The 23839-nt window shown below is 52.9% G+C and overlaps 2 protein-coding genes across 8 annotated transcripts; one reads left to right on the top strand and one right to left on the bottom strand.

Moving 5' to 3' along the window:
* The first annotated feature begins 1726 nt into the window (after positions 1-1726).
* Positions 1727-20148, top strand: RMND5B (required for meiotic nuclear division 5 homolog B). Of its 6 annotated transcripts, XM_054511146.2 has the most exons (11): positions 1827-2171; positions 6073-6253; positions 8401-8551; positions 14340-14485; positions 14607-14747; positions 15258-15358; positions 15543-15709; positions 16583-16748; positions 18383-18485; positions 18592-18746; positions 19341-20148. In XM_054511146.2, the coding sequence occupies exons 2-11, from the start codon at positions 6137-6139 to the stop codon at positions 19447-19449; spliced, it is 1356 nt and encodes a 451-aa protein (XP_054367121.1). In that variant the 5' UTR covers positions 1827-2171; positions 6073-6136; the 3' UTR covers positions 19450-20148. The 6 variants fall into 6 exon arrangements, with proteins under 6 accessions (XP_045746854.1, XP_054367121.1, XP_045746838.1 ...); XM_045890898.3 differs by lacking the exon at positions 6073-6253 and having other exon boundaries at positions 1727-1874; XM_045890882.3 differs by lacking the exon at positions 6073-6253.
* A 21-nt stretch (positions 20149-20169) lies between these two features.
* Positions 20170-23531, bottom strand: NHP2 (NHP2 ribonucleoprotein). 2 transcript variants are annotated; one of them, XM_045890937.3, is made up of 4 exons: positions 23201-23531; positions 23051-23120; positions 21042-21147; positions 20170-20497 (listed from the first exon to the last, which is right to left on the bottom strand). In XM_045890937.3, the coding sequence occupies exons 1-4, from the start codon at positions 23358-23360 to the stop codon at positions 20393-20395; spliced, it is 441 nt and encodes a 146-aa protein (XP_045746893.1). In that variant the 5' UTR covers positions 23361-23531; the 3' UTR covers positions 20170-20392. The 2 variants fall into 2 exon arrangements, with proteins under 2 accessions (XP_045746893.1, XP_045746884.1); XM_045890928.3 differs by having other exon boundaries at positions 20170-20475; positions 23201-23515.
* Between the last annotated feature and the right edge of the window lie 308 nt (positions 23532-23839).

Genomic DNA, 23839 nt, shown 5'->3' with positions numbered 1-23839 from the left:
TTCGAAGCAGCCCCACCCCTCAACACAAAACAAAAGCCACAGTCCCACCGAGCAAAGATTGGCAAAATCATCTATGTAATAAAACGGTGCACGCTGAGAAGTAACAAAGCTGCCGTGCAAGGAGAGCCACCTTTGGGGTGGACGACAATGACAGATAGAGGTGGAATGGCCTGGTATGGGTGTGTGCGTGTGCGTGTGTAATGCGCGTGCGCGCGGGCGGGACATTCAAAGTCCTTGGAGAAGCCAGGCTTTGCTCACGCCCACCTGGGCTGTGAGGCAGGCAAGGGCTCCCCCAGAGGAAGTGAGGAAGCCTAGGGCGTTTGGGCAGGTCTGTGAGGTCCTGCCGGCTTGGAGGCGGCTTCAGCCTAGCCGGTGGCCCCAGGAAGGGTTCACTCAACTCTCCGCCCCCGCGGCCCCCGCGTGGGCCAGGACCACCCAGGCTCGAGGCGCACAGACAGGCCTCTCTGGGATGCTCCGAGGACGCGCCCGCGGGCTCCCCGTGGGGCCGCGGACCGCCCTCTTCCCTGTATGTGTCATATGGTTTTGGAGCTGCCGGTTCCCTCATTCATAAGTAGAGCATATTGGCTACCTGGGAGTATTTTTGAGCACTTACTGTGTTCCAAGTACATGGTGTTGGGGATACAGCAGTGATGAGTACAAAGTCCTGGCCCCAATGGACCTTTTATCCTAAAAGGGGTGTGTGTGTGTGTGTGTGTGTGTGCGCGCGCGCGTTAGGGGCAGGAAGACAGAATGAACGAATAAACACACAATTTCGAGTCAAATGCTATAAAGAAAACAAAACTGGATTGTGCAAACACTAAACAGAAAACAAGATTGTGCAAGGTGTTTAGGGGGGTGGGGGGAGGGAGGGGAGGTTGCTCTGGAATGACACTGATCCCCAAAGGGAGCAGGAAGTCAGGGAAACAGAGATAGAGCCTTTTCTCTTGGACTGTTTCTAGTCAAAGTCCCTGAGGCCTGCGGAGGAAATGGGGGTTGGGGGACTTCTCTGCCCCTCCCCTGCATAGCAAGGGGGCCTGGGAGGATCGTGAATTCAGTCCTGGCCTGCGTTTGGGGTCACCGCCTTTCTCTTCCTTCTTAACCTTTACCCTTCCTCCTTAGGACGGTTGTGCAATCCCCCTCTCTCCCTCTCCTCGGCCCCCCAAGGAGGGCGGTCACCGAGGGCGGCAAGACAGGGGCTGGGACCCCCAAGCAGAATCCTTCTGGGTTGAATACCTAATGGGTAGATCAAGTACAGGCTTAGGGGACCAGCGAGGCTGGGGTAGAAAAAAAGGACTTTTCTTTTAAAGATCACTTGATATTTTTTAAAAAGAGCACCAAGGAGCCACAGCAGGAAAGCTTAACTCTTGGACCCCTGGCATGCACTGTGCTGTTCGGGTTTGTCTTCATTTTGAAGGAGGGCGAAAGGCAGGGCGCCGGGAAGGCAGAGTCGTTTCGGGGTTCGGGTTTCCGAGAGCCGAGTTGGGGCGCTGGGACCCCGGGAAGGAAGGGGAAGCCCGGCCCCCCAGGCCCGCGCACCCCCACCGGCCCGCAAGTGGGTCGGTCCGATTCCTTCCCGCCGAGAGGGAGGGTCGCGGCTCCCCCTGCGGCTGTGGGCACTCGGGGAAATCCCGGAGGCGAAAGCCGAGCGGCGGGAAGCCCGGCTTCCAGCGGCAACCCAGCTCCTGCAGGCGACTCCACTCCAGGCTCGCGGGAGGGGGAATCGCGGCGCTCGAGCAGAAAGCCGTGGGCCCGCGGGACGGCCACCCCTCCGCGAAGCCGCGAGTGGGCGGGTCCAGATCCGCCGCGCAACCGCCGCGGCTTCCGGTTCCGATGACAGAGGCGCCGGAAGCCAGGGCCCCGGCTGCGGGGACAAGGTGAGAGCCGGCTGGCTTCCGGGCCGGGAGGTGCGGGCGGAGGGCGAGGTACGCCGGACGGGCCGACGGGGGCGAGGCAGACGGCAGCTCGGCCGGGCTCCCAGGCCCCAGGCCTTCTCCGGAGCCCCGACAAACCGCGGCCCCAGCCTGCCCCTGCGCTGGCTTTCCGTTCAGTCGTCGGGCCCGGGCCGGGAGCTGGAGTCCCACGGACTCGTAGGACCCTCGAGGAGCCGCCTCTGCCAGGGGAGTCGCGCGAACTGAGACGTCCGGTCCCGGTGCGACCCGGTCGGGTCGGAGGTAACCCGGTGTGGACGAGGGGGCCAGACGGGGCATTCGAGCAGGGAGGGTCTTTGGAAGGATGAGTGGGAGTTTGCTAGTTATTTTGCGCGTTAACACAGGTGAAGCTTCTAGTAGGAGCTGTAGCCTAGGGGAGATGGTGAGCTTTGCCCTCCCTCTAGTTTCCGTTAATGACAAAAAAAAAAAAAAAGATTTGAAACTTTAAATAGAGATGTGCAGTGAAGAAAAGGAACAGAGTGATAAGATGGAGTGTCTGGCGTGGGTGTGGAGCAGAGGGGTCAGCATTAGATACGGGTAGGAGAACATCTCTGAAGAGGTGACGTGGACACAGGACCCTGATAAGGAGCATGTCATGGGAACATTTTGAGGAAGAGTTGTATCAGGCAGAGGGAACAGCTAGTGCAAAGGCCCTGAGACAGAAATAAACTCTTGTCAAGGACAGGAAGGAGGCTAGTGTGGTTGTAGTATAGCCAGTAAGGGGGGAGAGTGGTAGATGAGGCTGGAGGGGTGGTTGGGAGTCAACTCATATAGAGATTCCTAGGCCATAAAAAGGAGGGTGGGGGGGCGGCAGGCGGGCTCAGTCAGAGGAGCATGCGACTCTTGATCTCTGGATGGTGAATTCCAGCCCCACATTGGGTGTGGAGATTACTAACAATAAATAAATAAAGGAAGGGGGGTTATTCTGAATACAATAGGAATCTATTGGGTTTTAAGCAGAGGAGTGGTGGGTAGGGTGGAGAATGGATAGAGTTGAGGGGTGCAGAAGTGTAAGAGTTGGTAAATGGAGGCTGCCCAGTTCTGTGTCAGGCAAAGAGGACATTTCTATGATTTGCACAAACTTCTTTCCTTTCGCCCCAGAAGGGTCCCTTCTGTTTCATGATGCTGAAGTCTGGGGACAAAACCCATGCATGCCTTAGTGGGGATTTTAATACTTCAGTCGTAACTCTTCCTGTCAACCCCCCTGCAGGTTTGAGCCCAGGCACCCTAGCCCAAGAGTTAGGATGTGGATGCACCATTTAATCAGCAACCATTCACTGAACAGTCACTGTGGACCAGGCCCTGGGCTGGGCACTGCGGGGAGAAAGAGGACAAGACTGGCCTCCAGGCCTGAGCAGCTCACTGTAGTGCAGGGAGACCTGTAGACAGGCAGTTACTGTGCCACAGAGCTGAGGACTCAGAGGTGTGCGGTATGGGTGTCCTCTACAGAGGTGTATGAAGCAGAGGAGACTGGGGGATTTCACTGAGGGCTTTTCGGGGAGCTGGTGATTAAACTGCATCTTGGGGCCTCTGCAGAGAAGTGCAGAGGGCATTCTGGACACAGGAACAGCTTGTGCAAAGGAAGCGAATGTGTAATTACACAGGGCTTGTGTGTCAGGCCATGCAGTGTTGAGTCAAGGGGTGACAGGATTTGACGTGTTGTTTTGAAGATCACCTGGTGCATCATTTCTGTACAGGTGAGACCTTGGGGAGGAGGGCTTGAAATGGACATGAAATTCCACTGGATTCATTATGAAGTTGTGAAAGACAAATGCACGTACTCATCCACCCCAGTGCCAGATGACCGAGTGGGGTTCAGGCAGAGTGGCTCACCAGGGACAGACTGAGTTAGCCTCCTGGACTTTCTGGGTGGGATACAGGCAAGCCATTCTGTTTCCCCAGCTTCTTTTTCTTACTTTCCCCAGCTTCTTTAATTCATTTTAGATTTTTTTATTGAGTTAATCAGACTTCTCAGTTCATTATACATTTAATTGGTTCAGGCAGGGCCTTCATCTCTTTTGTATTTATTGATGTATTCCCTTTTATCCCCATTCCTCCTCCCCCACCCACCGTAGGAAACCATTCTGATGTGTTTGCATGTGTCTTTGGTTGTATGCATAGATTTTTTTCTTTAAAGACACACTCTAGGGCACCTGGCTGGCTCCGTTGGTTAGGCAGCTGCCTTCCGCTTGGGTCGTGGTCCTGGGGTCCTGGGATCAAGTCCCGCGGCGGGAATCTCTGCTCAGTGGGGAGTCTGCTTCTCCCTCTGATCCTCCCTCATGCTCTCTCTCAAATGAATAGATAAAATCTTAAAAAAAAAAAAAAAAAAAGACACACTCTAGAGGCACCTGGGTGGCTCAGTCAGTTAAGCATCTGCCTTCAGGGGCGCCTGGGTGGCTCAGTTGGTTAAGCGACTGCCTTCAGCTCAGGTCATGATCCCAGGGTCGTGGGATCGAGCCCTGCATCAGGCTCCCTGCTCGGCGGGAAGCCTGCTTCTCCCTCTCCCACTCCCCCCACTTGTGTTCCCTCTCTCACTGTCTGTCTCTCTCTCTCTCTCTCTGTCAATTAAATAAATAAAATCTTTAAAAAAAAAAAAAAGCATCTGCCTTCAACTCAGGTCATGATCACAGGGTCCTGGGATTGAGCCCCACGTCAGGCTCCCTCCTCAGTGGAGAGTCTGCTTCTCCCTCTCCCTCTGACACCCCACCCCCGTCCTGTGCTTGCTTGCTTGCTCTCTCTCTGTCTCGTGCTCAGTCTCACAAATAAAATCTTTTAAAAAATTTTTAAAAAGACACACTTTATTCTTTTTTAATATTTTTTATTTATTTATTAGAGAGAGAGACAGCGAGAGAGAGGGAACACAAGCGAGGGGAGAGGGAGAAGCAGGCCTCCCCGCGGAGCAGGGAGCCTGATGTGGGGCTTGATCCCAGGACTGGGATCATGACCTGAGTCGAAGGCAGACGCTTAACGACTGAGCCACCCAGGCGCCCCACACTTTATTTATTCTTAAGATTTTTTTTTTTTAAGATTTTATTTATTTATTTGACAGAGAGAGACACCGAGAGAGGGAACACAAGCAGGGGGAGAAGGAGAGGGAGAAGCAGGCTTCCTGCTGAGCAGGGAGCCCGATGCGGGGCTCGATCCCAGGACCCTGAGATCATTACCTGAGCCGAAGGCAGACGCCTAATGACTGAGCCACCCAGGCACCCCTTATTAAGATTTTTTAAATTTAATTTTTATTGAGAGAGAGACCTCCTATGTGCACATGCACGAGGTGGGGAGCGGGAGAGGGAGAGAGAATCTCAAGCAGACTCCGCTCTGAGAGTGACCCTGAGCACATGACCTGAGCCAAAATCAAGAATCCGACGCTCAACCAACTGAGCCCCCCAGACACCCCTATTTTCTTTTTTTTTCTTTCTTTTTTAAGTAGGCTCCACGCCCAACATGGGGCTTGAACTCACAATCCTGAGAACAAGAGTCGCGTGCTGTACTGACTGAGCCAGGCAGGTGCCCCTGCATGTATACATTTTTAATTTACATAAATGGTATTCTGCCTAGAGTTCATTTTGCTTCTTTATTTCCCCCTCAGTACCATGTTTGGGGATGTTATCGATGCTCCTGTGAGTATATCTAGAACATGGTTTCTAAGTGCTATGCAGGTTTCCATAGATGCCTCTCCCACGTTTTACTTACTTGACTTATCAGTTCCCCCAGTGCTGAGGCTCCTAGATCGTCTGCCCCTTCCTACCACAATACAGAGTGCTGGGATGAAAATCCTTATGCATCTCCTTCCTCAGCTTTTTTTTTTTTTTTTTTTTAAAGATTGTATTTATTTGAGAGAGAGCAAGCAAGCAAGCAAGCATGAGTGGGAGGAGCGGAGGGAGAGGGACAAGCAGATTCCCCGCTGAGCAGGGAACCCAACGTGGCTGGATCCCAGGACCCTGAGATCATGCCCTGAGCCGAAGGCAGATGCTTAACCCACTGAGCTACCCAGGCGCCCCCTTCCTCAGCTCTTTAATACAATTTCAAGATGCTGACTTGGGCTTCCCTGAGATAATCCTTTCATCAGATGGTGTCCGCAGGGCTAGTCTGTTTGACCGTGGTGAGGTCCTGACCTTTTAAATTTTATTTATTTATTTGACAGAGGCAGAGAGCACAAGCAGGGGGAGCGGCAGGCAGAGGGAGAAGCAGGCTCCCTACTGAGCCCGATGCGGGACTTGATCCCAGGAACCTGGGACCATGACCTGAGCCGAAGGCAGACGCTTAACCGACTGAGCCACCCAGGCGCCCCAGTCCTCACCTTTCTTGAGCTGTATTTATATTTGGTAAATTGTGATTCTGGTTCCCAGACTCTTGGCAAACATTTCTCTTGTGCTGCCATCTTTCCTAGGTGACCGTCTCACAGCCTCTGTGGTTAATTTCCCGTTTCTTGTCATCATTAATCGTTGCTATACACTTATTCCAACCACACATCTTGGCCACTTTCCCTTCCTGGTGAGATAGTGGGCTGTTAAGCTGGTCCAGAGAGTAATGTGATGCGAAGTGCTTCCGAGAAGGGGTTTCTGGCTCCACTTCCCAGGTCCTCCCTTTCTCAGCCGCGTGACCTTGGGCAACTTATTTAATCTTCCTGTGTCTCATTCTCTTATCTGTAAAGTGGGTCTAATAACTGTACCTACCTTATAGTGTTTTGGTAAGAATTAAATAAATTAGTTGATGCATGCAACATCGTTAGAATGGTGCTTGACACATAATAAGCCCCAATGAAATGATAACTAATAATAGCAGTAATAATTATGATTATGATATTGTTTCAGACAGGAGTCACTGGTATATTTTGCTCATGATGGATCATATTCAGTTATAGGGTGTTTGCTTAGGCGGCACAAAGAGGAAGGCATGTCTTCCGGACATCATGATTATGATTACAAATTCTAGTGTGAAGGCATCAACCGTAAGGAGAGAGGGCAAAAACACATCTCAGGCCCTGGTTGCCATTTCCCCACCACTCATCCACTATAAGGAGACAGTAGTTACGGGCTGGGCCAGGAGGATGAGGCCAGGACTGGCAGTGCCGGGGAGAATGGGGAGTCTCGTGAAACGGGGAGCATCCCAGTGGTCACCTTGGCCGTAGGATTCTTGTGATATTACTCTGTACCCTTCTTTGAGAGAATGGACAGCTGGCCAGATTCGAACATTTGAGAGAGCCCTTCATTTCAAATCCTTTAGACAGAAGGATAGGGAGGAAAGTCTGTCGCCAGCATTTTGAGGGCTGTTCACATGGTCAGCGTCAAAGGCTGCTCTGGAATAGAGGGGGGCAGTGGCCCAGAGTGGAAGGGACTTAGGAAGGGCACCTCGCTGGTGGGACCAGAAAAGTCAGCTTTCTTTTTTTTTTTTTTTTTAAAGATTTTATTTATTTACTTGACAGAGAGAGACACAGCGAGAGAGGAAACACAAGCAGGGGGAGTGGGAGAGGGAGAAGCAGGCTCCCCGCAGAGCAGGGAGCCCGATGCGGGACTCGATCCCAGGACCCTGGGATCATGACCTGAGCTGAAGGCAGTCGCTTAACCAACTGAGCCACCCAGGCGCCCCAGAAAGTCAGCTTTCTTTTAGTGGTATAATGAGGAGGGAGGGGTGTGTTACATCGACAGGAGATGTTCTAGTCTGATGGGGGGGAGGTGGGCCCTGAAATAGGTCCTTACCTGGTGATCAAAACTGAAACAGAAGGGTGCCACGCAGGAGCTGAGGGAGCCAGGCGGCAGCAGGGAGAAGGGGATGGCTGCTGGAGGAGGTGGTCTCTGAGCCGACCTGGAAAGGATGAGCCAGCTTCTCAAGCAGTTGATGAGGGGAGGGCTAACAACCTATCTGGGGGAGGAAGCAGCATGAACCCGGGCCCGGAGCTGGGAGGGAGCAGCGGTTCTGGCTGGCTGGACACAGGGTGAGCAGCAGGGGAGACTGAGGCTGGAGTGGTGGGCAAAGCCCATCAGGCCTACGTGCTTGGCAGTTGTTCCTTAGGCTGGGTTTTCAGTTATCAGCCATTCAAGGGCTGCCTTCATGGCTTCTATCACTGTAGTCTGTGGAAAACCAAGTCCACTAATTGAAGAGAAGGTGCTTATGATGAGTATATAAACATACATGCAATATGAAAATAGGTGGTATTTGTATATATTTCTAGTAGATAGCATTGCCTGCTGAGGACTCTGTGAGGCCTGCTCTCTCCCCTGATTCAAAAGAATGAAAAGAGTTGGAAATGGTAATTTGGTCACCATGACTCAAAACACCTGTCCTCACGCCCGCCTAGAACCTCCGGGGCACCCTGGCTCGGGGTGACAGGCGCTGTGGACACGTATGTTAAGCCGGGAATTTCTGCGCGAGGATAAATGACATGGGTGTGGTGAGGGGGACCTGGGGACCCTCCGTGGCGAGCCCCCCAGCCCAGGTGGGGCCTGCCGCAGCCGACCCCTCCCGCCCACAGGCAGAGGCCACCATGGAGCAGTGTGCGAGTGTGGAGAGGGAGGTGGACAGGGTCCTGCAGAAGTTCCTGACCTACGGGCAGCACTGCGAGCAGAGCCTGGAGGAGCTGCTGCACTACGTGGGCCAGCTGAGGGCTGAGCTGGCCAGCGCAGGTGCGTGTGTCCCCCCCACCCCCAGAGCCCCAACCCTGCCTCCCCGGGGGCCTGGGAGCTCCCCAAGGCCGCTTGGTGACAGGCTTCTAGAAGGATGATGGTTTGGACATCAGTCCGTGGATGCCTAGGCCTCCTTCGGGTGGGGTCATGGAAGTCATTCCAAGCTATTTCAGAAAGCCCAACAGAAATTATTAGTTTACCTGAGATTATTTTCACTTAGATTTTCATTTTATTTATTTAAAAAATTTTATTGTTATGTTAATGGCCATACATTACATCATTAGTTTTTGATGTAGTGTTCCTAGATTTTCATTTTATATTCTGTTTTCCATTTGCTTTTCTACTTTGAATTTTTAAGACATTTTGAGATCGTTTCAAATTTACAGAAAACACCAACTGCTGATACAGTGCCATGCTGGCTTTATCGCTTCTTTTGCCTACTCTTACTTTTTAACCATTTGAAAGTCAGTTGCAGCTATCGTAACACTTTGCCCCTAAACTTTCAGTGTGTATTTCCTAAGGTCAAGGGCATTCTTTTATGTAAATACAGCGTAATTATTAAATCAAGAAGTTCAACATTAATACAGTATTATTAATGAATATAGCTCATACTTCAGTTTTGTCACTGTCCAATAATTTTCAGAAAACATTTTAATTTTAGTCTCCATTCTAGGATCCAATCCAAGATCAGGCACTGCATGTGGTTTCTCATGTCTCATCTTTGGGTTTTTTTTTTTTAAGATTTTATTTATTTGACAGAGACAGCGAGAGAAGGAACACAAGCAGGGGGAGTGGGAGAGGGAGAAGCAGGTTTCCCGCCCAGTAGGGAGCACGATGCGGGGCTCAATCCCAGGACCCCAGGATCATGACCTGAGCAGAAGGCAGACGCTTAACGACTGAGCCACCCAGGCGCCCCTCATCTTTGGTTTTTGCTGGGGACATTTCTCCCACTTGCTTGTCTTTCATGACATTCACGATTTCGAAGCAGTAAGGCTAATGATTTTGCAGAATATCTCTTGGTTTAGGCTTGCCTGCTGTTTTCTCCTCCTCGCCCAGATGTTGCATCTTGGGCAGCACAATACTTTGGAAGTGATCTGGTTCTCAGGGCGTCAGTCACATCAGGAGGTACAGGGTGTCAGCTCGTTCCCTGATTGGCAGTGTGAACTGTGATCACTTGGTTAAGACGGTGTCAGCCAGGTTCCCCCCGTGTAAAGTTAATATTTCTTTATAGTTAATTAGTAAGAAATTTTAGGGGAGATGCTTTGAGCCTCTACAAATGGCCTGCACTTTATTGTATTTGAGCTCACTGGCCCAGGGGTGATTCTTGCCTGATTCAGTTATTATAAAGCAACACGGGTGACTTTTCCTGCTCTCTCATTCCTTACGTACAGTTGGCCCTTGAACAACACAGGTTTGAACTGTGCGGGTCCACTTACATGCAGATTTGTTTTTCAGTAAATACAGTAATGTAAATGCATTTTCTTTTTTTTATGACTTTCTCAATGACATTTTCTCTTTTTTTTAGCTTTATTTTAAGAATACAGTATATAACACAGGTGACATACCAAATATGTGTCATTTGACTGTGTTTGTTACTGGTAAGGCTTCCTGTCACCAATAGGCTATCAGTAGTTGTGTTTTGGGGGAGTCAAAAGTTATACACAGATTTTTGACTGTGCACGGGGTGGTACCCTTAACCCCCATGTTGTTCAAGGGTCAACTGTAGTTGTTGGCATTCAGCTTTCCTTTTCCCCTTATTTATTACCAGCTCATGCCTCATAGATTCTTATTTTATTCGTTGGGTTAAAATCCGTTACTGTTATTATTTATTTTGATGCTTGAATTGTCTTAGATTTGACCAGAGGTCACCCCTGATTCCTATGTCCTTTTTTTTTTTAATTGAGCTATAATTCACATTAAAATTCACCTTTTTAAAGTGTACAGTTTTTTAGTTTATTTTTAGTATATTTACAGAGTTGTACCATTATTACTACTGTATAATTTCAGAACATTTTCATCACCCCAAAAACAAATGCTCCCCACTAACAGTCACACCGTTTCACCCCCTCTTTCAGACCCTGCAACCACTTACCTACTTTCTCTGTGGATTACCTGTTCTGGATACTTCATATAAATGCAGTCTTACAATGTGCAGCCTTTTGTGTCTGGCTTCTTTCACTGAGCATGTTTTCAAGGTTCATACCTGTTGTAGCATGAATCAGTATTTGATTCTTTTCTGTCCTGGGTCATATGGTAACTCTGTTAACTTTTTGAGGAACAGGCAAACTGTTTTCCAAATGTAGTTGCAATAATTTACTCATTCCCACCAGCAATGCATGAGGGTTCCAATTTCTCTGTATCCTCACCAAGGCTTGTTTTTATCTGTCTTTTTGATTATGGCCATCCTAGTGGGTATGAAAGGCTATCTTACTGTGGTTTTGCTCTGCATTTCCCTAGTGACTAATGATGCTGAGCATCTTTTCATGAGTGAGCTTGTTGATCATTTGTTTATCTTCATCGAAGAACTGTCTACTTAAATTGCTTTCCATTTTTTAATTGGGTTGTTTCTCTTTTTATTGTTGAGTTGTACAAGTTCTTTATGTACTCTTTAATACTAGATCCACACTGGATATTCTATCATATGGGTTGTCTTTTCACTTTTTTTTTTATATTTTATTTATTTATTTGTCAGAGAGAGAGAGAGAGCACAAGCAGGGGGAGTGGCAGACAGAGGGAGAGGGAGAAGCAGGCTCCCCGCTGAGCAGGGAGCCTGATGTGGGACTTGATACCAGGACCCTGGGATCATGACCTGAGCCGAAGGCAGTCGCTTAACTGACTGAGCCACCCAGGCACCCAGTCTTTTCACTATTTTGATAGTATCCTTTGAAGCATAAAAGTTTTTAATATTGATTAAGTCCAGTTTATTTTTTCTTGGGCTGCTTATGCCTTTGTTGTCTTATCTAAGAAACCATTGCCTAGCCCAAGGCCACAAAGATTACACCTCTGCGTTTTCTAAGAGTTTATAGTTTTGGCTCTTACAGTTAGGTCTTTGATCCGTTTTGAGTTAATTTTTAGATATGGTGTAAGATCCAACTTCGTTCTTTTACATGTGGATATTCGGTGTTGCACTCTTCTTTTTGTTCTTTATCCTCCTGTGTCCTTTTCACATGACCCATCCTTTTTTTTTTTTTTTTAAAGATGTTATTTTATTTGAGAGAGAGAGTGAGAGAGAACACAAGAGGGGGTCGGGTCAGAGGGAGAAGCAGACTCCCCACTGAGCAGGGAGCCCGATGTGGGACTCGATCCTGGGACTCCAGGATCATGACCTGAGCCGAAGGCAGTCACTTAACCAATTGAGCCACCCAGGCACCCTAGCCCAGCCTTTTTATTTATTACTATTATTATTTAGCACTTCCTAGCTTTCTGGCACATTAAGATAATCCCTGGAGTAAGTAATTTCTGCAAGGAGATGTTCTTTGGGTGGAAAATGGTATTTGGAAACCAAGGTCTGGGTTGTTACTGAGGTGTCGTTGTTTCTGTTTTTTTAGCAGACAGATCTGTCTCTGCATGTTGCAGGCCATGAGTTTACAGATACCCCACTTTCAATCCTGTATCACAGAGTTCTTCCTAGACCTCCCCAATCCATAGCTATATCTCTTTTCTGCAACAGTGCGTATGGTGACTCCAAACACCGACAATACATCTCCCATCTGCTTGATTTCTACGGTACATAGAGAGTATTTTCGGAATTGCTACACTTCGTACCTCTGTGAAAAACAAATCTGCAGAGTAGAGTTTGTTTCCTTTTAATGTTTTTTTTTTAAAGAAAGCATGCACATAGGAAAGACTTCAAAGTCAAAAGAGCTTACAGGGAAAGTGAGTCTCCCCTTCAGCCCTGCTTGCCAGTCCCTGTGCGCCAGCCCACCCCCCGAGTCACCCCTGCCCCCAACTTCCCCAGCACGCCTCCCAGACAGCATCTGTGTGCACACACAGGTGGCATGTGTGTCTATCCCCTCCCTTTTTTTAAACACAAAGGGTAGCCTCAAGCGTGTGCTTTCCTGCACCTTTTCCCCCCTCCAGTTTGTCTCCGAGAGTGTTCTGTCTCACTACGTAGAATTCTGCCTCATTCTTGCACTGGTTGCTTACCATTGCATCGTGTGGTTGTGCCATGCTGTAGTAAATGCCCAGGCCTGGGTCCTTGCTTCCGATGGCAGGTTAACCATGTGGTAGACTGGGTCTGAAACGCTCTTATGCTGTGCCGTTGGTTAACAGGTGGTGGTGGCCTGCTGCAGGGTGTTTACAGGGAGACCACGTTTTCTCAGATGGGGGTTTGTCAGCGCTAATGGTTTCAGGCGCGTCCTTGGGCAGAGAAGATTTGGGGGTTTCAGGTTAAAAGGCTTTGGTTTTGGGGTGCCTGGCTGGCTCAGCCAATGGAGCATGTGACTTTCAATCTTGGGGTTGTGAGTTCAAGCCCCATGTTGGGCCTGGAGCTTACTTTAAAGAAAGGATGGGGAGCTTTGGTTTCCTGAGAGCTGTTGCTTTGTCCTAAAGGGAATGTGGCCAGGGACTGTACAGTGTGGTCCTCTGTGACCTGGATGGAGCAGAATGTGAGAGATGAGTGGCAAGCTGGGGTTTGGGTGGGTGGCAGTGTCAGAGTGGAATGTGGTCCTGCCCCGTCTCCCTGTGTAGGTGGGGGGCCTCCGGTCGTTATTTGTCAGAGGCATTCAGTTACAGGTGCCAGCAACCCAGCTCAGACCAGGTTAAATGAACAGGCGGGGGTGGGGAACACTGGATTCATGGACTCAGGTAACTGAAATGTCCAGGCCCGGCTGGATCCAGGTGCTCATGGGATCCCCTCAGTCTACACTGTCTTCATTCTCAGAGCAGTGCCCCCCCGCCCCCGCCCCCCCCCCCCCCCCAGGAGGTCACGGTGCTCCAGCAGCTCCAGTTCCCATTCTGTGTTCAGTGACTTGGTAGAATGCATCTCTCTTCCAGGGCTTCTGGTCTTGGAGCCGAGACGCTCCCTGGCTCTCCTGGGTCATGTTTCTTTCCCTGAACCAAGGCGTTGCCATCTAAAGAAGGCACCTAGATGCTGGGCTGGAGAAAGGGGCAGATGTTCTGTCTGTCCTCCTCTCTTCCAAGTCCCATGTGCTCTTGGCGGTGTGTCTGGTTCTGGCCCAGCCATGGGGGTGGGAACCGCACAGGCTTGGAGTCCTGAGCCAGAAACATCCCTGAACTTCCCTGGCAGTATCCTCTGGGTTGGTAAGAGGCATTAACCTGGGGACAGCGCCTTATGGCCCAAAGCCTTCTCACACGTGGTGTCTCACTCAAGACAGTAAAGAGCCATCCGGTGTGGTGGTGAGGAACATGTGCTTTAGCTCTGTCATTGCTGTCACTCAGCAAGCTACCGCCCCAGCTCCCCCAGCTACAGGACAGGGTACTAACAGTGTCCACTGCAGGGCACAGTGGGGAGGATTAAATGAGCTGAAATAAAGTACTTTCCCGTAGGAAGTGCCGAATCAGCTACAATTCACAGCAAAGGACAGGGCCGGTACTGTCACCCATTTTACAGGTGAGGAAATGAACCGAGAGATGAATCCACTCGCCCTGCTTGAGCAGTTCCAAGGCATGCAGTTAAAAAGTGGCAGTACCTGGAACAGAAGCCAGGGTCTTTCACCCTGGAGTTCAGGGCTCCCTCCTGGGCCTCTGGGCTGGTGTGGAGAAGAGAGGTAGCAGGGGCCAGATGTGCTCCTCTGTGTCCTGATTCACTGCCAGTGTTTCCCTGCAGCCCTCCAGGGGACCCCTCTGTCAGCCACCCTCTCCCTGGTGATGTCCCAGTGCTGCCGGAAGATCAAAGACACCGTGCAGAAACTGGCTTCGGACCACAAGGACATTCACAGCAGCGTCTCCCGAGTAGGCAAAGCCATCGACAGGGTGAGCGTGCAGGCAGCCTCGGGCTGGGGGTGGGGACACCCCGGAGCTAGTGCCTGGGGGGCGGAGCTCAGCAGGAAAGGCGAATGCTGAGTCACAGGGCCCTGTCTCTTGTCCTTGTCAGAACTTTGACTCTGAGATTTGCGGTGTCGTCTCCGATGCGGTGTGGGACTCTCGGGAGAAGCAGCAGCAGGTCCTGCAGATGGCCATTGTGGAGCACCTATACCAGCAGGGTATGCTGAGCGTTGCCGAGGAGCTGTGCCAGGTAATGGCCTCGCCGGGAAGGCGCTGGAACCTGTCTCTTCTGCTTCTACTCGATGGCTGTCTTTATATTTGGTTTCCTCTTCTTTATATAAACTTATTTTAGAAGGGAAATCATTGCCCCTGCCATAAATAGAAGATAGCTCTAAAAATACATACGATGGCAAGTGAAGCCATGAATCTCTAGCTAGAGTTGGTTGCCGGCCAAGGTTCTGAGCTGACGCCTGATACCGCTTTCTTAAAAAGGGAGATTAGTAACATGACAAAGTAGCACTTGTTAGGTGCTAAAAACACACTAGTAATAAAAGTAAGGGTACTTTCTCAATGTGATTAAGAGGACTGAAGAGGAATCATTTTCTCACCATGCTACTCAACACAGGTCTCTAAGACCCTGGGGCTGGGTTAGGTTTTGTAGTCTGCGCTCCGGGAGGCCAGCCTGCAACACTCAGCCTTCCAGAACTGGAATGTTCTGGAAACAGACTCCTTCAGCGGTGGGATTGTGCTCTCCCCACAGGAGTCAACACTGAACGTGGACTTGGACTTTAAGCAGCCTTTCCTCGAGTTGAATCGAATCCTGGAAGCTCTGCACGAACAAGACCTAGGGCCGGCATTGGAGTAAGTTGGCCCTCGGATGGGCCAGTGAGGGGACGGGGCCCGTCTGTGGTCTTCTGTCACCTGGTGTACTCGACACGCCTCCAGCCCTGTCTCATGGGCCTCACTTTGGCTTTGGGAGCCCACCTCTCAGTCCCGGCTCCACCGGGGCCCCTTCTCCTGCCCCACCAGCTCCCTTTCTCCCCAGATGGGCTGTCTCTCACAGGCAGCGCCTGCTCGAGCTCAACAGCTCCCTGGAGTTCAAGCTGCACCGCCTACACTTCATCCGCCTCCTGGCAGGCGGCCCTGAGAGGCAGCTGGAGGCCCTCAGCTATGCCCGGCACTTTCAGCCGTTTGCACGGCTGCACCAGCGAGGTAAGTGCTCAGGTGCTGGGGTGGGGGCTGCCGGGCTCCGGCAGGTGTCAGCAGGGCTCAGGGGGTTGGGCTCCGAGTCCCTGCCCCACCTGAGGGGCTGTGTGTAACCAGGATGCCTTTCCCCAATCTGAGAACTCTGACCCCTCCCTCACCGTCTCCCAAGTGAACTCCAAACCCCACGCTCTTCCCCTGCATCCGCCTGTGCCATATCCTTCCAGCTTCTTCTCAGGCCGCTCTGCACACCTGCTGTGGGGCACACCCACACTCAGCACACAGGGCCATGTGTGCCGCTGCGCCTCAGCCCGGGCCTCGCCCACCTAGAGGCAGCCCACTCGTTTCCTTAAGACTCACTCGGCGCCTCTCCACAGCTTCCTTCCATCACACCAGGATTTCCAGACCTCAGTCTGTGGAGTCTCCCCTTCCAGATACTCACCATTAGTAACCACTCCTACTGGTAGTAACTGGTTCTCTAGCTCCACTCCTACCCATGTGTTACCTCACATTTTGTGAAATCATAAAGACCAAGCACTGTCAGTAAATCTAGATACCACCTGAAAGTTTTTAAAAGGGAGAGTAGCTAGTGTTGGAGAAGAAAAACGTGAGCGCTAACCTGAGACTCGCTCCTTGGTGCACTTGGAAGGATGGGAAGAGAACTCAAACTCAGCTCCCTACTGGATTGCCTTGTGCCTGATGCTTGTCCTTCTCCTGCAGAAGCAGCCCCGAGACTCTGCCTCCACACTGGATTTTAGTGAAAATCAGTTTTGCCTGAGGGCATCTCAGGGCCCGTTCCTCCTGGTCAGGGGCCTGGGATCTGCGAGGCCCAGCCTGCGCCCTCTGATCCCCTGCTCGCCCTGACCTGTGCCTGCCTTGCAGAGATCCAGGTGATGATGGGCAGCCTGGTGTACCTGCGGCTGGGCTTGGAGAAGTCCCCCTACTGCCACCTCCTGGACAACAGCCACTGGGCAGAGATCTGCGAGACCTTTACCCGGGATGCTTGTTCCCTGCTGGGGCTCTCGGTGGAGTCGCCCCTCAGTGTCAGGTACAGGGCAGCCCTGTGGGGGCAGCACAAGTGGGAGGGTCTCAGGGGAAACAATTGGTGGAGGCCATTCCATGTGCCAGGGGTGGTCCTTGGTTCTTTCAGACCTAAACTGGCTCTCTTAGTCATGCTTCCGGGGAGGAATTATCTGATTTTACGGTTGGAGAAACTGAGGTTAGGAAGAGTTGTGGCCTGCCGTCACTGCAAGGTCAGTGGCGGGGTCAAGGTTCCCCTTCTTTTTTTTTTTTTTAAGATTTTATTTATTTATTTGACACAGAGAGAGAGATAGCAAGAGCAGGAACACAAGCAGGGGGAGTGGGAGAGGGAGAAGCAGACCCCCTGCTGAGCAGGGAGCCCAGTGTGGGGCTCGATCCCAGGACCCTGGGATTATGACCTGAGCTGAAGGCAGACGCTTAACGACTGAGCGACCCAGGCGCCCAAGGTTCCCCTTCTGTAAGGTCTTTTGAATGAGGTCTCTGTCTCGCCTGCAAGGTCGGTGGCAGGGTCAAGGTTCCTTTTTTTTTTTTTTTTTTTTTTTTAAGATTTTATTTGACATAGATAGCGAGAGCAGGAACACAAGCAGGGGGAGTGGGAGAGGGAGAAGCAGACTTGCCGCTGAGCAGGGAGCCCAATGCAGGGCTCCATCCCTGAGCCCAAGGTAGATGCTTAACGACTGAGCCACCCAGGCGCCCAAGGTTCCCCTTCTGTAAGGTCTTTTGAATGAGGTCTCTCTCTTGCCTGCACCTCCCCCCTGAGTTATCACAAGACCCTCTGCAGCCTGGCCTTCCCTCAGACCACTTCCCTTTGGGGAGATTTGAAAGTGCCTGAGTAACACGTATGGAGACCTTTCCCCTGGAAGGCTCCTGCACAGTAACGTTCTCATGACTCCACGAGGCCCTAGGAATTACAGGTAGTTTTCCTCATTTTACAGATGACAAAACACACAGGCCCAAGGCACGCGCGGACTTGCCCAGGGCCTCGCAGGGAATAAAGGGCACATGGACCCGGTCCCAGAATCCCACGCTGCACCACAGTGCATCTCCCGCCCCACCCCAGGGGGAAGGTTTCCAGTTAAAGGACAGTGTTTCCCAGCAGAAACGCCAGGGACACCTCACGATGGTTCTCGGGTGCACGATTTTCCTGAGCATCATAGGTACTTAGCCCTCGAGGTGCCAGCCAGTTGACTCCCCGCCCCTGCCTGAGTCACTGCGAGATTCGGATCTGCCCCCGTGTCTGAGTGTCCGCGTTGACGGTAACCGGTTGCAGATGGGCATTACGACAGCAGAGTGGGGGAGACAGGCAGGCTGGGGCCCTTTGAAACTGATCGCTGGCTCCATCACACCAGCGGCATTCCAGTGGTTTGGGTGAGCAGGTATCTGCTCCCTAGATCTTCCTTTTGTTTTTCCCATAGGTCCCCAAACTCTGGGGTGCATTAGAATGACGCTAGGGTCGGACACACATAGCTACCTGTTTGGTGCTTTATGAGCGACCGGGGAGATTTTCAAGGATCAGTCTGACCATGTGCCACTTGAGCACCCCGCCCCAAGACACAGGCCGACGACCAGTGTGCTGGTGCCTCTGTCTGTCTGCTGGGCTCTCGGTGTGGGCCGCTGCAGCCCCTGCTCTTTGTTCCGCAGCTTTGCTTCTGGCTGTGTGGCGCTGCCTGTGCTGATGAACATTAAGGCTGTGATTGAGCAGAGGCAGTGCACAGGGGTCTGGAGTCACAAGGACGAGCTACCGGTGAGGCCTGGCAGGGCGGGGTGGGGCGTGGGGGTGTGTGGGCAGAAGGCCCTGGAAAGGCAGCCGAAGCTGGAAGTGGGACTCAGTCCTCCGCTGGCTTCCCCAGATTGAGATTGAACTGGGCATGAAGTGCTGGTACCACTCGGTGTTCGCGTGCCCCATCCTCCGGCAGCAGACGTCAGATTCCAACCCTCCCATCAAGCTCATCTGTGGCCACGTGATCTCCCGAGACGCCCTCAACAAGCTCATCAATGGAGGAAAGTAAGTGTCCTGGGCTCTGCGCCATCTTGGCTCGGTTCCCCCCAACCAGCCAGCCCCCAAGACATTGTCTGTTCTCCCTGTGCAGGCTGAAGTGTCCCTACTGCCCCATGGAGCAGAACCCAGCCGATGGGAAACGCATCATATTCTGATACCTGCCTCAAAGGAACTTTGTCAGAAGGGCTTTCCACCCATGAGCCTTGCTCTGCCCCGGTGGGGGGTGGCTAGCTTCAGTGGACTGTGGTTCATTTCCGAACGACTGGCTGAGCGCCACCGTGGGCGGAGGCCAAGAAGGGAGATGAACCCGTCTGTGCCAGGCAGCCAGCTCCTTGGCCGGAAGGACAGGAAGACACTGGCCTCGGCACTCCTGCGGTTGCCCTGTTTCTCTCGGCCAGTGACTTCGTAGTAGCCCACAGAGAAGCAAAGCACTTGGCCAGCAATGCAGACCTTTTCAGCCCTGTCCCCAGCACCGTGCCCGCCCCTCCCACTGTATGTATCCAGTCCCCACTGTAAATAGTCCGGTTCGAACCGAATGCCCTGGTTTTATAACTGAGCAAATATATTCACAGGCCTTCTCCTTACCTCACCCGCCTTTAGCTTCACGGACAAGGAGTTACTGCAGCCTCACCGTGCCCAGAGAGAACCCAGCATGCCTCTCTGCCTGGGTGAAAAGGCCCAGGGATGTCACCTCAGACCACGGGCCTGATGCTTTTACACAAACGAGTCAAATCTGATGCCCTCCTTACTAGGAATAGGAAGCGGAGCGAGGGGATTTAGGAAGATGAACGGACTTGCCCTACAGGGCTCACAGCTTGTAAAGGAGACAGTTCGGAATTGGAACTGAATCCAACCCTCCATCCCAAGCTCTTTGCGGTTGACTCCAGGGTGCCTAGAGCTTGGTTGCTTTGTGTCCACACTGAGCCCCGTGCTGGGCCTCAGAGAGCAGGAAGACACCCAAAGTCTGAGACGTCTGAAGGGACTGGGTCACCGGGGTCATTACACCAAGCAGGAGAGCTGGCCTGGGGTTTGTCCCTAGCTTCATATGCCTACTTCAGATGTGCTGTATGCGTGGCTAAATGGCTTCCAGAGGTTTCCCAGTGGCATTTCGGGCTTGTAGGGGCAGGGGAAGGAAGGAGGAGGAATGGGGGTGTCCCCAACACAGGGGCCGCAGGCTTTTGTGTATGGCATCTGCTGCAGCAGCCTTATGGTGTGGCTCCCACCAGTGGGAGGCGGAAGCCTGGGGTGGGCAGCAAAGAGTGTTCTCTGCTGGGGTCTGGCACCAGCCCCGGCGGCCCAGCAGAAGCAGCAACTTCTGAGTCCGTCGGGTTCCCTGGTGAGAAAGGCTGTATCCACTCTCTCCTGCCCACCACCTCCTTGGCCCCACCAGCAGCTGCTGGCGAAAAACAAACCCACAGGCTCAGCACACTTTAGTCTTAGCATTTACTTCCCCACGCTCCATTCTCAGACCATCTGCACACGCGCGCAACAGAAGATGCTGGATGCTGGCTCCGCCTTCCGGAAAGAGCTGATGGAGCAGCCTGGGAAGAAGGCAGGCCGCGGGGCCCACCGCCAGCCCCGCAGCTTCCAGAGCAGGTGCCCGAGTCCTTCACATGGGCGGGGGCAGGGCCTGCACCTCCTCCAGGCACTCGTCATAAGCCTCCTGGTACTCCTCGTGTGGCTTGACCATGATCACGCAGGTGGGGCGCTTGGAGCCCGCGGCTGCACCCAGGTCCTGCGGACAAGGGAAGGAAGGCCTATGGGCGGGGGGGGGAAGGCTGCACTGCTTGTATGCCGGGGAGTCAAGGACCCCTGACCCACTGGCCCCATCCAGCCCTCAGACACGTCACACTGGCATTTCAACTCTGCCAACTTTCAAGCCTCAGGCCCACCATGCTGGGCCTACACTGGGCTTCTGGTCCCAGAGGCTGCCGCCTGAGGCAGGGCCTGTGTTCTCCTGGTCCCTACGTGAGGACCGGGCCAGCTAACGGTCCCTTCAACACCCCCTTCTTCCCTGAGCACTGCAACCACCCATCAGGACTAACACGGGCTTGGCATCTGCACTGACGGAGCAGGTCCAAGCACACCTCCTTTGTCATTCCTGCAGTCCATAAGGGCAGGAATTCCCAGTTTCCGAGAAGGAGACTGAACCAGGGACCAGCAGAGCCAAGGATCCATCCACATCAGTCTCAACTCCAAAGCCTGCATTTTTCCCCACTATGGCCTGCTCCCACAGACCCGCTGCCAGATCCCCCTCCTCCAGTGCTGACCAAGATCCGGGGGGGATCGTGTGTGCCTTACCGTCTTAGAGGGGATATAGACGTAGGGCAAGTTGCGGTCTTCACACATAACTGGGAGATGGCAGTAGACCTCAATGGGCAACGTGTCTCCTGCCAAAACCATGATCCTGCGGTGAGAGAAACACCGTCATTTCTAACTTGCCCATTCCTTCTTTCAGTCAATAGTGCTATCCTACCTCTGGACAGAGAAAATGGCCTCGGCCCTCAAGGACCCCAGATGTAAATCTCCCACCTTCTGAAAGTGCGTGCAAATTTGTGTTTGGTGATCACTTCCTCTGGGGAGGTGAGCCCTAGTTCTTGGCAAATTAGTAAATGCCACGCAGGGCGACAAGTGGGATTCCACTGGGACAGGTGAGCTATGGGAGTGACACCAAGGAGTGAGGAGAGCTCAGCTCTCCTTGGAGAGTCAAAAAAGGAATCAGGAGGCGACACTAGATCAGAAAGCTGAATGAAGGTGTCAGGCAGCCCTTGAAGGGGCTGGAGGAGAGGAAAGCATTTGAGGCTGAGAGAATCCAAATGGCTGAACATAACCCAGGAGCTGGCGGATGAGGGCCTGGGATGGCTTTGAAATCCAGGGTAGGGATGGGGGCAGACAAGGAGGCTAGAGAGATGGGCAGCAGCCACACCCCGGGGCCTTGAGTGCCAGGCTGGGAAGCCTGAGCTCAGTCCCCAGAGTCACAGGGAACTTCTGAAGGCTTGCCCGAGAGCCCTCAGGTAGGACTCCTGGCTGGCAAGGTGTCAGGGCTCTGGGGCAAGGGCCTTCGGAGTCCTGAAGACACCAAGGAAGAGTGTTGTCCAGGGGGGTGAGAGGCATACACAAGGAAAGAGCTCTTGGTTCCACATACTGGGCCCACTCTCCTAGTTTTCCTTTTGTCTTCCAGGCTCCTCTGTTGGCACCCCTTCCTTCGAGTGGCCTTTCAGTGCTGGTTCCTCACAGCCTAATCCTTGGCTGCCCTCTCAGTACCTTCTCCCTGGCTGACCTGGGCCACGGCCACGGCATCAGGTGCCATGTATGTGCTGACAACTCCCAAATCTGTTCTCTTCTGCCTGGCCTCTCCTTTCCAAGCCCCCAGTCTGTGTGGCCATCTGCCTATTTGACAGTTCTGCTGGGGGGAGGGGGGTGTCACATGTCTAAAAGGCACCAAACTCGTGATCTTCCCACACAAACCTGGGCCCCTCCACTGTTCACTGTATCAGTGAGGGGGCCCTCTACTCAGCTGGAATCAAGACCTCCTCACTCCGCGTCCCAAAGTCCTCTCAGATTCACCCACTTTAATTCTGTTTCAGCCACCAATAACCTAATCAACATCGCCCTCACCTCTCCTACACTGGGGCAGCCTCCTAGCTCAATTTCGTCTACTCTTGTGCCCCTGATCCTTTCCAGAGTTGCCAGAAAAATCTTCACAAGGGTAAACACAATCATGTCACTCCCTGGCTTTAACCCTCGGTGGCCTGCAAAGCTCTGAGTACAAAAACTCAATTCACCATGTTTTAGGAAGCCCGAGGAGAGGCAATGCTTCTGTCGACCACTATCCTCTCTCCTGCCTGGGACCCAGTATCTTCTGGCAGAACACCTGCGCCCTAGGTCAGACTTCCCACTAAGCATCACATCCCCCCAGCACGATTTATCTCTTGAGCACCAACAAGGTACCGGGATACTTCAGAGACCGAGCACTGAGAGGCTTTAGGGTCCGGCCTGACGGGGAGAAAGATGTCATGAAGGCATTCTCACTGCGCCCTGTACATTCCTTCGCAGGTATCTCAGGACTTTCTATGAGGGTTCAGTGAAGCTGGGCTCGACCCTGCGTGAGCCCCGGAACTCACTTTCCCGGTGGTGTTCCTCTGAGCTCTTGTGAGTGACGTGTACCAGAGGGAACTCACCGGTGGCTCCATTACCTTGTGTATAGGGGGCGGATCACATTTACCGACTTTCGCCGAGCACCTCCCAAGCAGTGGGGATACCCGTGCTACCGTCCAGAAACGCAACACCCGACGGCAGGGGGGCCTTACCCTTTCTCGCCTTTGTTGATAAACTTCTGAACCTCCTTCACCCCGCGCCGAATCTGCTTCTGCTTCACGGCTGCAACGACAGAAGAGTCAATCGGGGGGCGTCGGCCCGCCCCCCGCGCCACCACCGGCCACCGCGGCGGCCGCAAGCACCTTTCTTGATGCACTTGTAGAGCTTCCGCGTAAGACGGCGAGAAGCCAGGGGCTGCGCGATGGGGTTCAGATTCACCAGCAGCTCGTGGTAAGTGCGCTCCCCGAGGCACGCCTCCGCCTGAGCCTCCGGCCCGTCCGGATCTGTCTTTATTTTGGTCATCGCAGCGGCCGCGGCAAACGGATACCCCGCGCCAGGCGAATCCACGCGGCCCGGGCCTCAGGAATCACTTCCGGGTTATCCCGTACTGCGGGAAGCCGGCCGTACAGCACAGCCAATTAGGGGACGAAGTCTCTGACTCAAACCAATCGCTGACGCTCAGCTCTTTAACTGCAGACCGGGAGGGGCGGAGTCTCGGCTGAAGGGGCGGGACTCGCCCAGGGGACTCGGAGGCGAGGGGCGGGGCCTGGCGAGGGCGGGAAGGGACGAGGACGCAGGCTTGGCCTGGTCTGAGAGCCCCGCCTCGCGCGTACTGGGAGCGGAGGAGGAGGCTGTGGCTGTGGGGGCGTAAACATGTCTAAGGGGGCGGGATCCTCCGGCCTGAGGGGCGGGGTCTGCGGCGGAGCGGAAGAACGGGGATTCTAAACCACCTTAGACTAAGATCCTCACGTGGTCCTGGGAGAGGTGCCCCATGTGTGCCA

The sequence above is a fragment of the Mirounga angustirostris genome, unplaced genomic scaffold, assembly GCF_029215605.1.
Source record: "Mirounga angustirostris isolate CCGP_5_RB_7025 unplaced genomic scaffold, mMirAng1.0.hap1 SCAF_7, whole genome shotgun sequence".
In the NCBI taxonomy this organism is placed as follows: Eukaryota; Metazoa; Chordata; class Mammalia; order Carnivora; family Phocidae; genus Mirounga; species Mirounga angustirostris.
Note: the sequence above shows the minus strand (reverse complement) of the source record. Positions and strands in the feature narration are given on the sequence as shown.

Coding starts and splice junctions, on each gene's coding strand:
- NHP2 (XM_045890928.3), bottom strand. CDS start 23,360: ATGACCAAAATAAAGACAGATCCGGACGGGCCGGAGGCTCAGGCGGAG. Junction 23,121..23,200: donor CTACAAGTGCATCAAGAAAG/GTGCTTGCGGCC, acceptor CTGTCGTTGCAG/CCGTGAAGCAGAAGCAGATT. Junction 21,148..23,050: donor ATCAACAAAGGCGAGAAAGG/GTAAGGCCCCCC, acceptor CTCTCACCGCAG/GATCATGGTTTTGGCAGGAG.
- RMND5B (XM_054511146.2), top strand. CDS start 6,137: ATGCGGGACTTGATCCCAGGAACCTGGGACCATGACCTGAGCCGAAGG. Junction 14,486..14,606: donor TAGGCAAAGCCATCGACAGG/GTGAGCGTGCAG, acceptor TGTCCTTGTCAG/AACTTTGACTCTGAGATTTG. Junction 16,749..18,382: donor GAGTCGCCCCTCAGTGTCAG/GTACAGGGCAGC, acceptor TTTGTTCCGCAG/CTTTGCTTCTGGCTGTGTGG.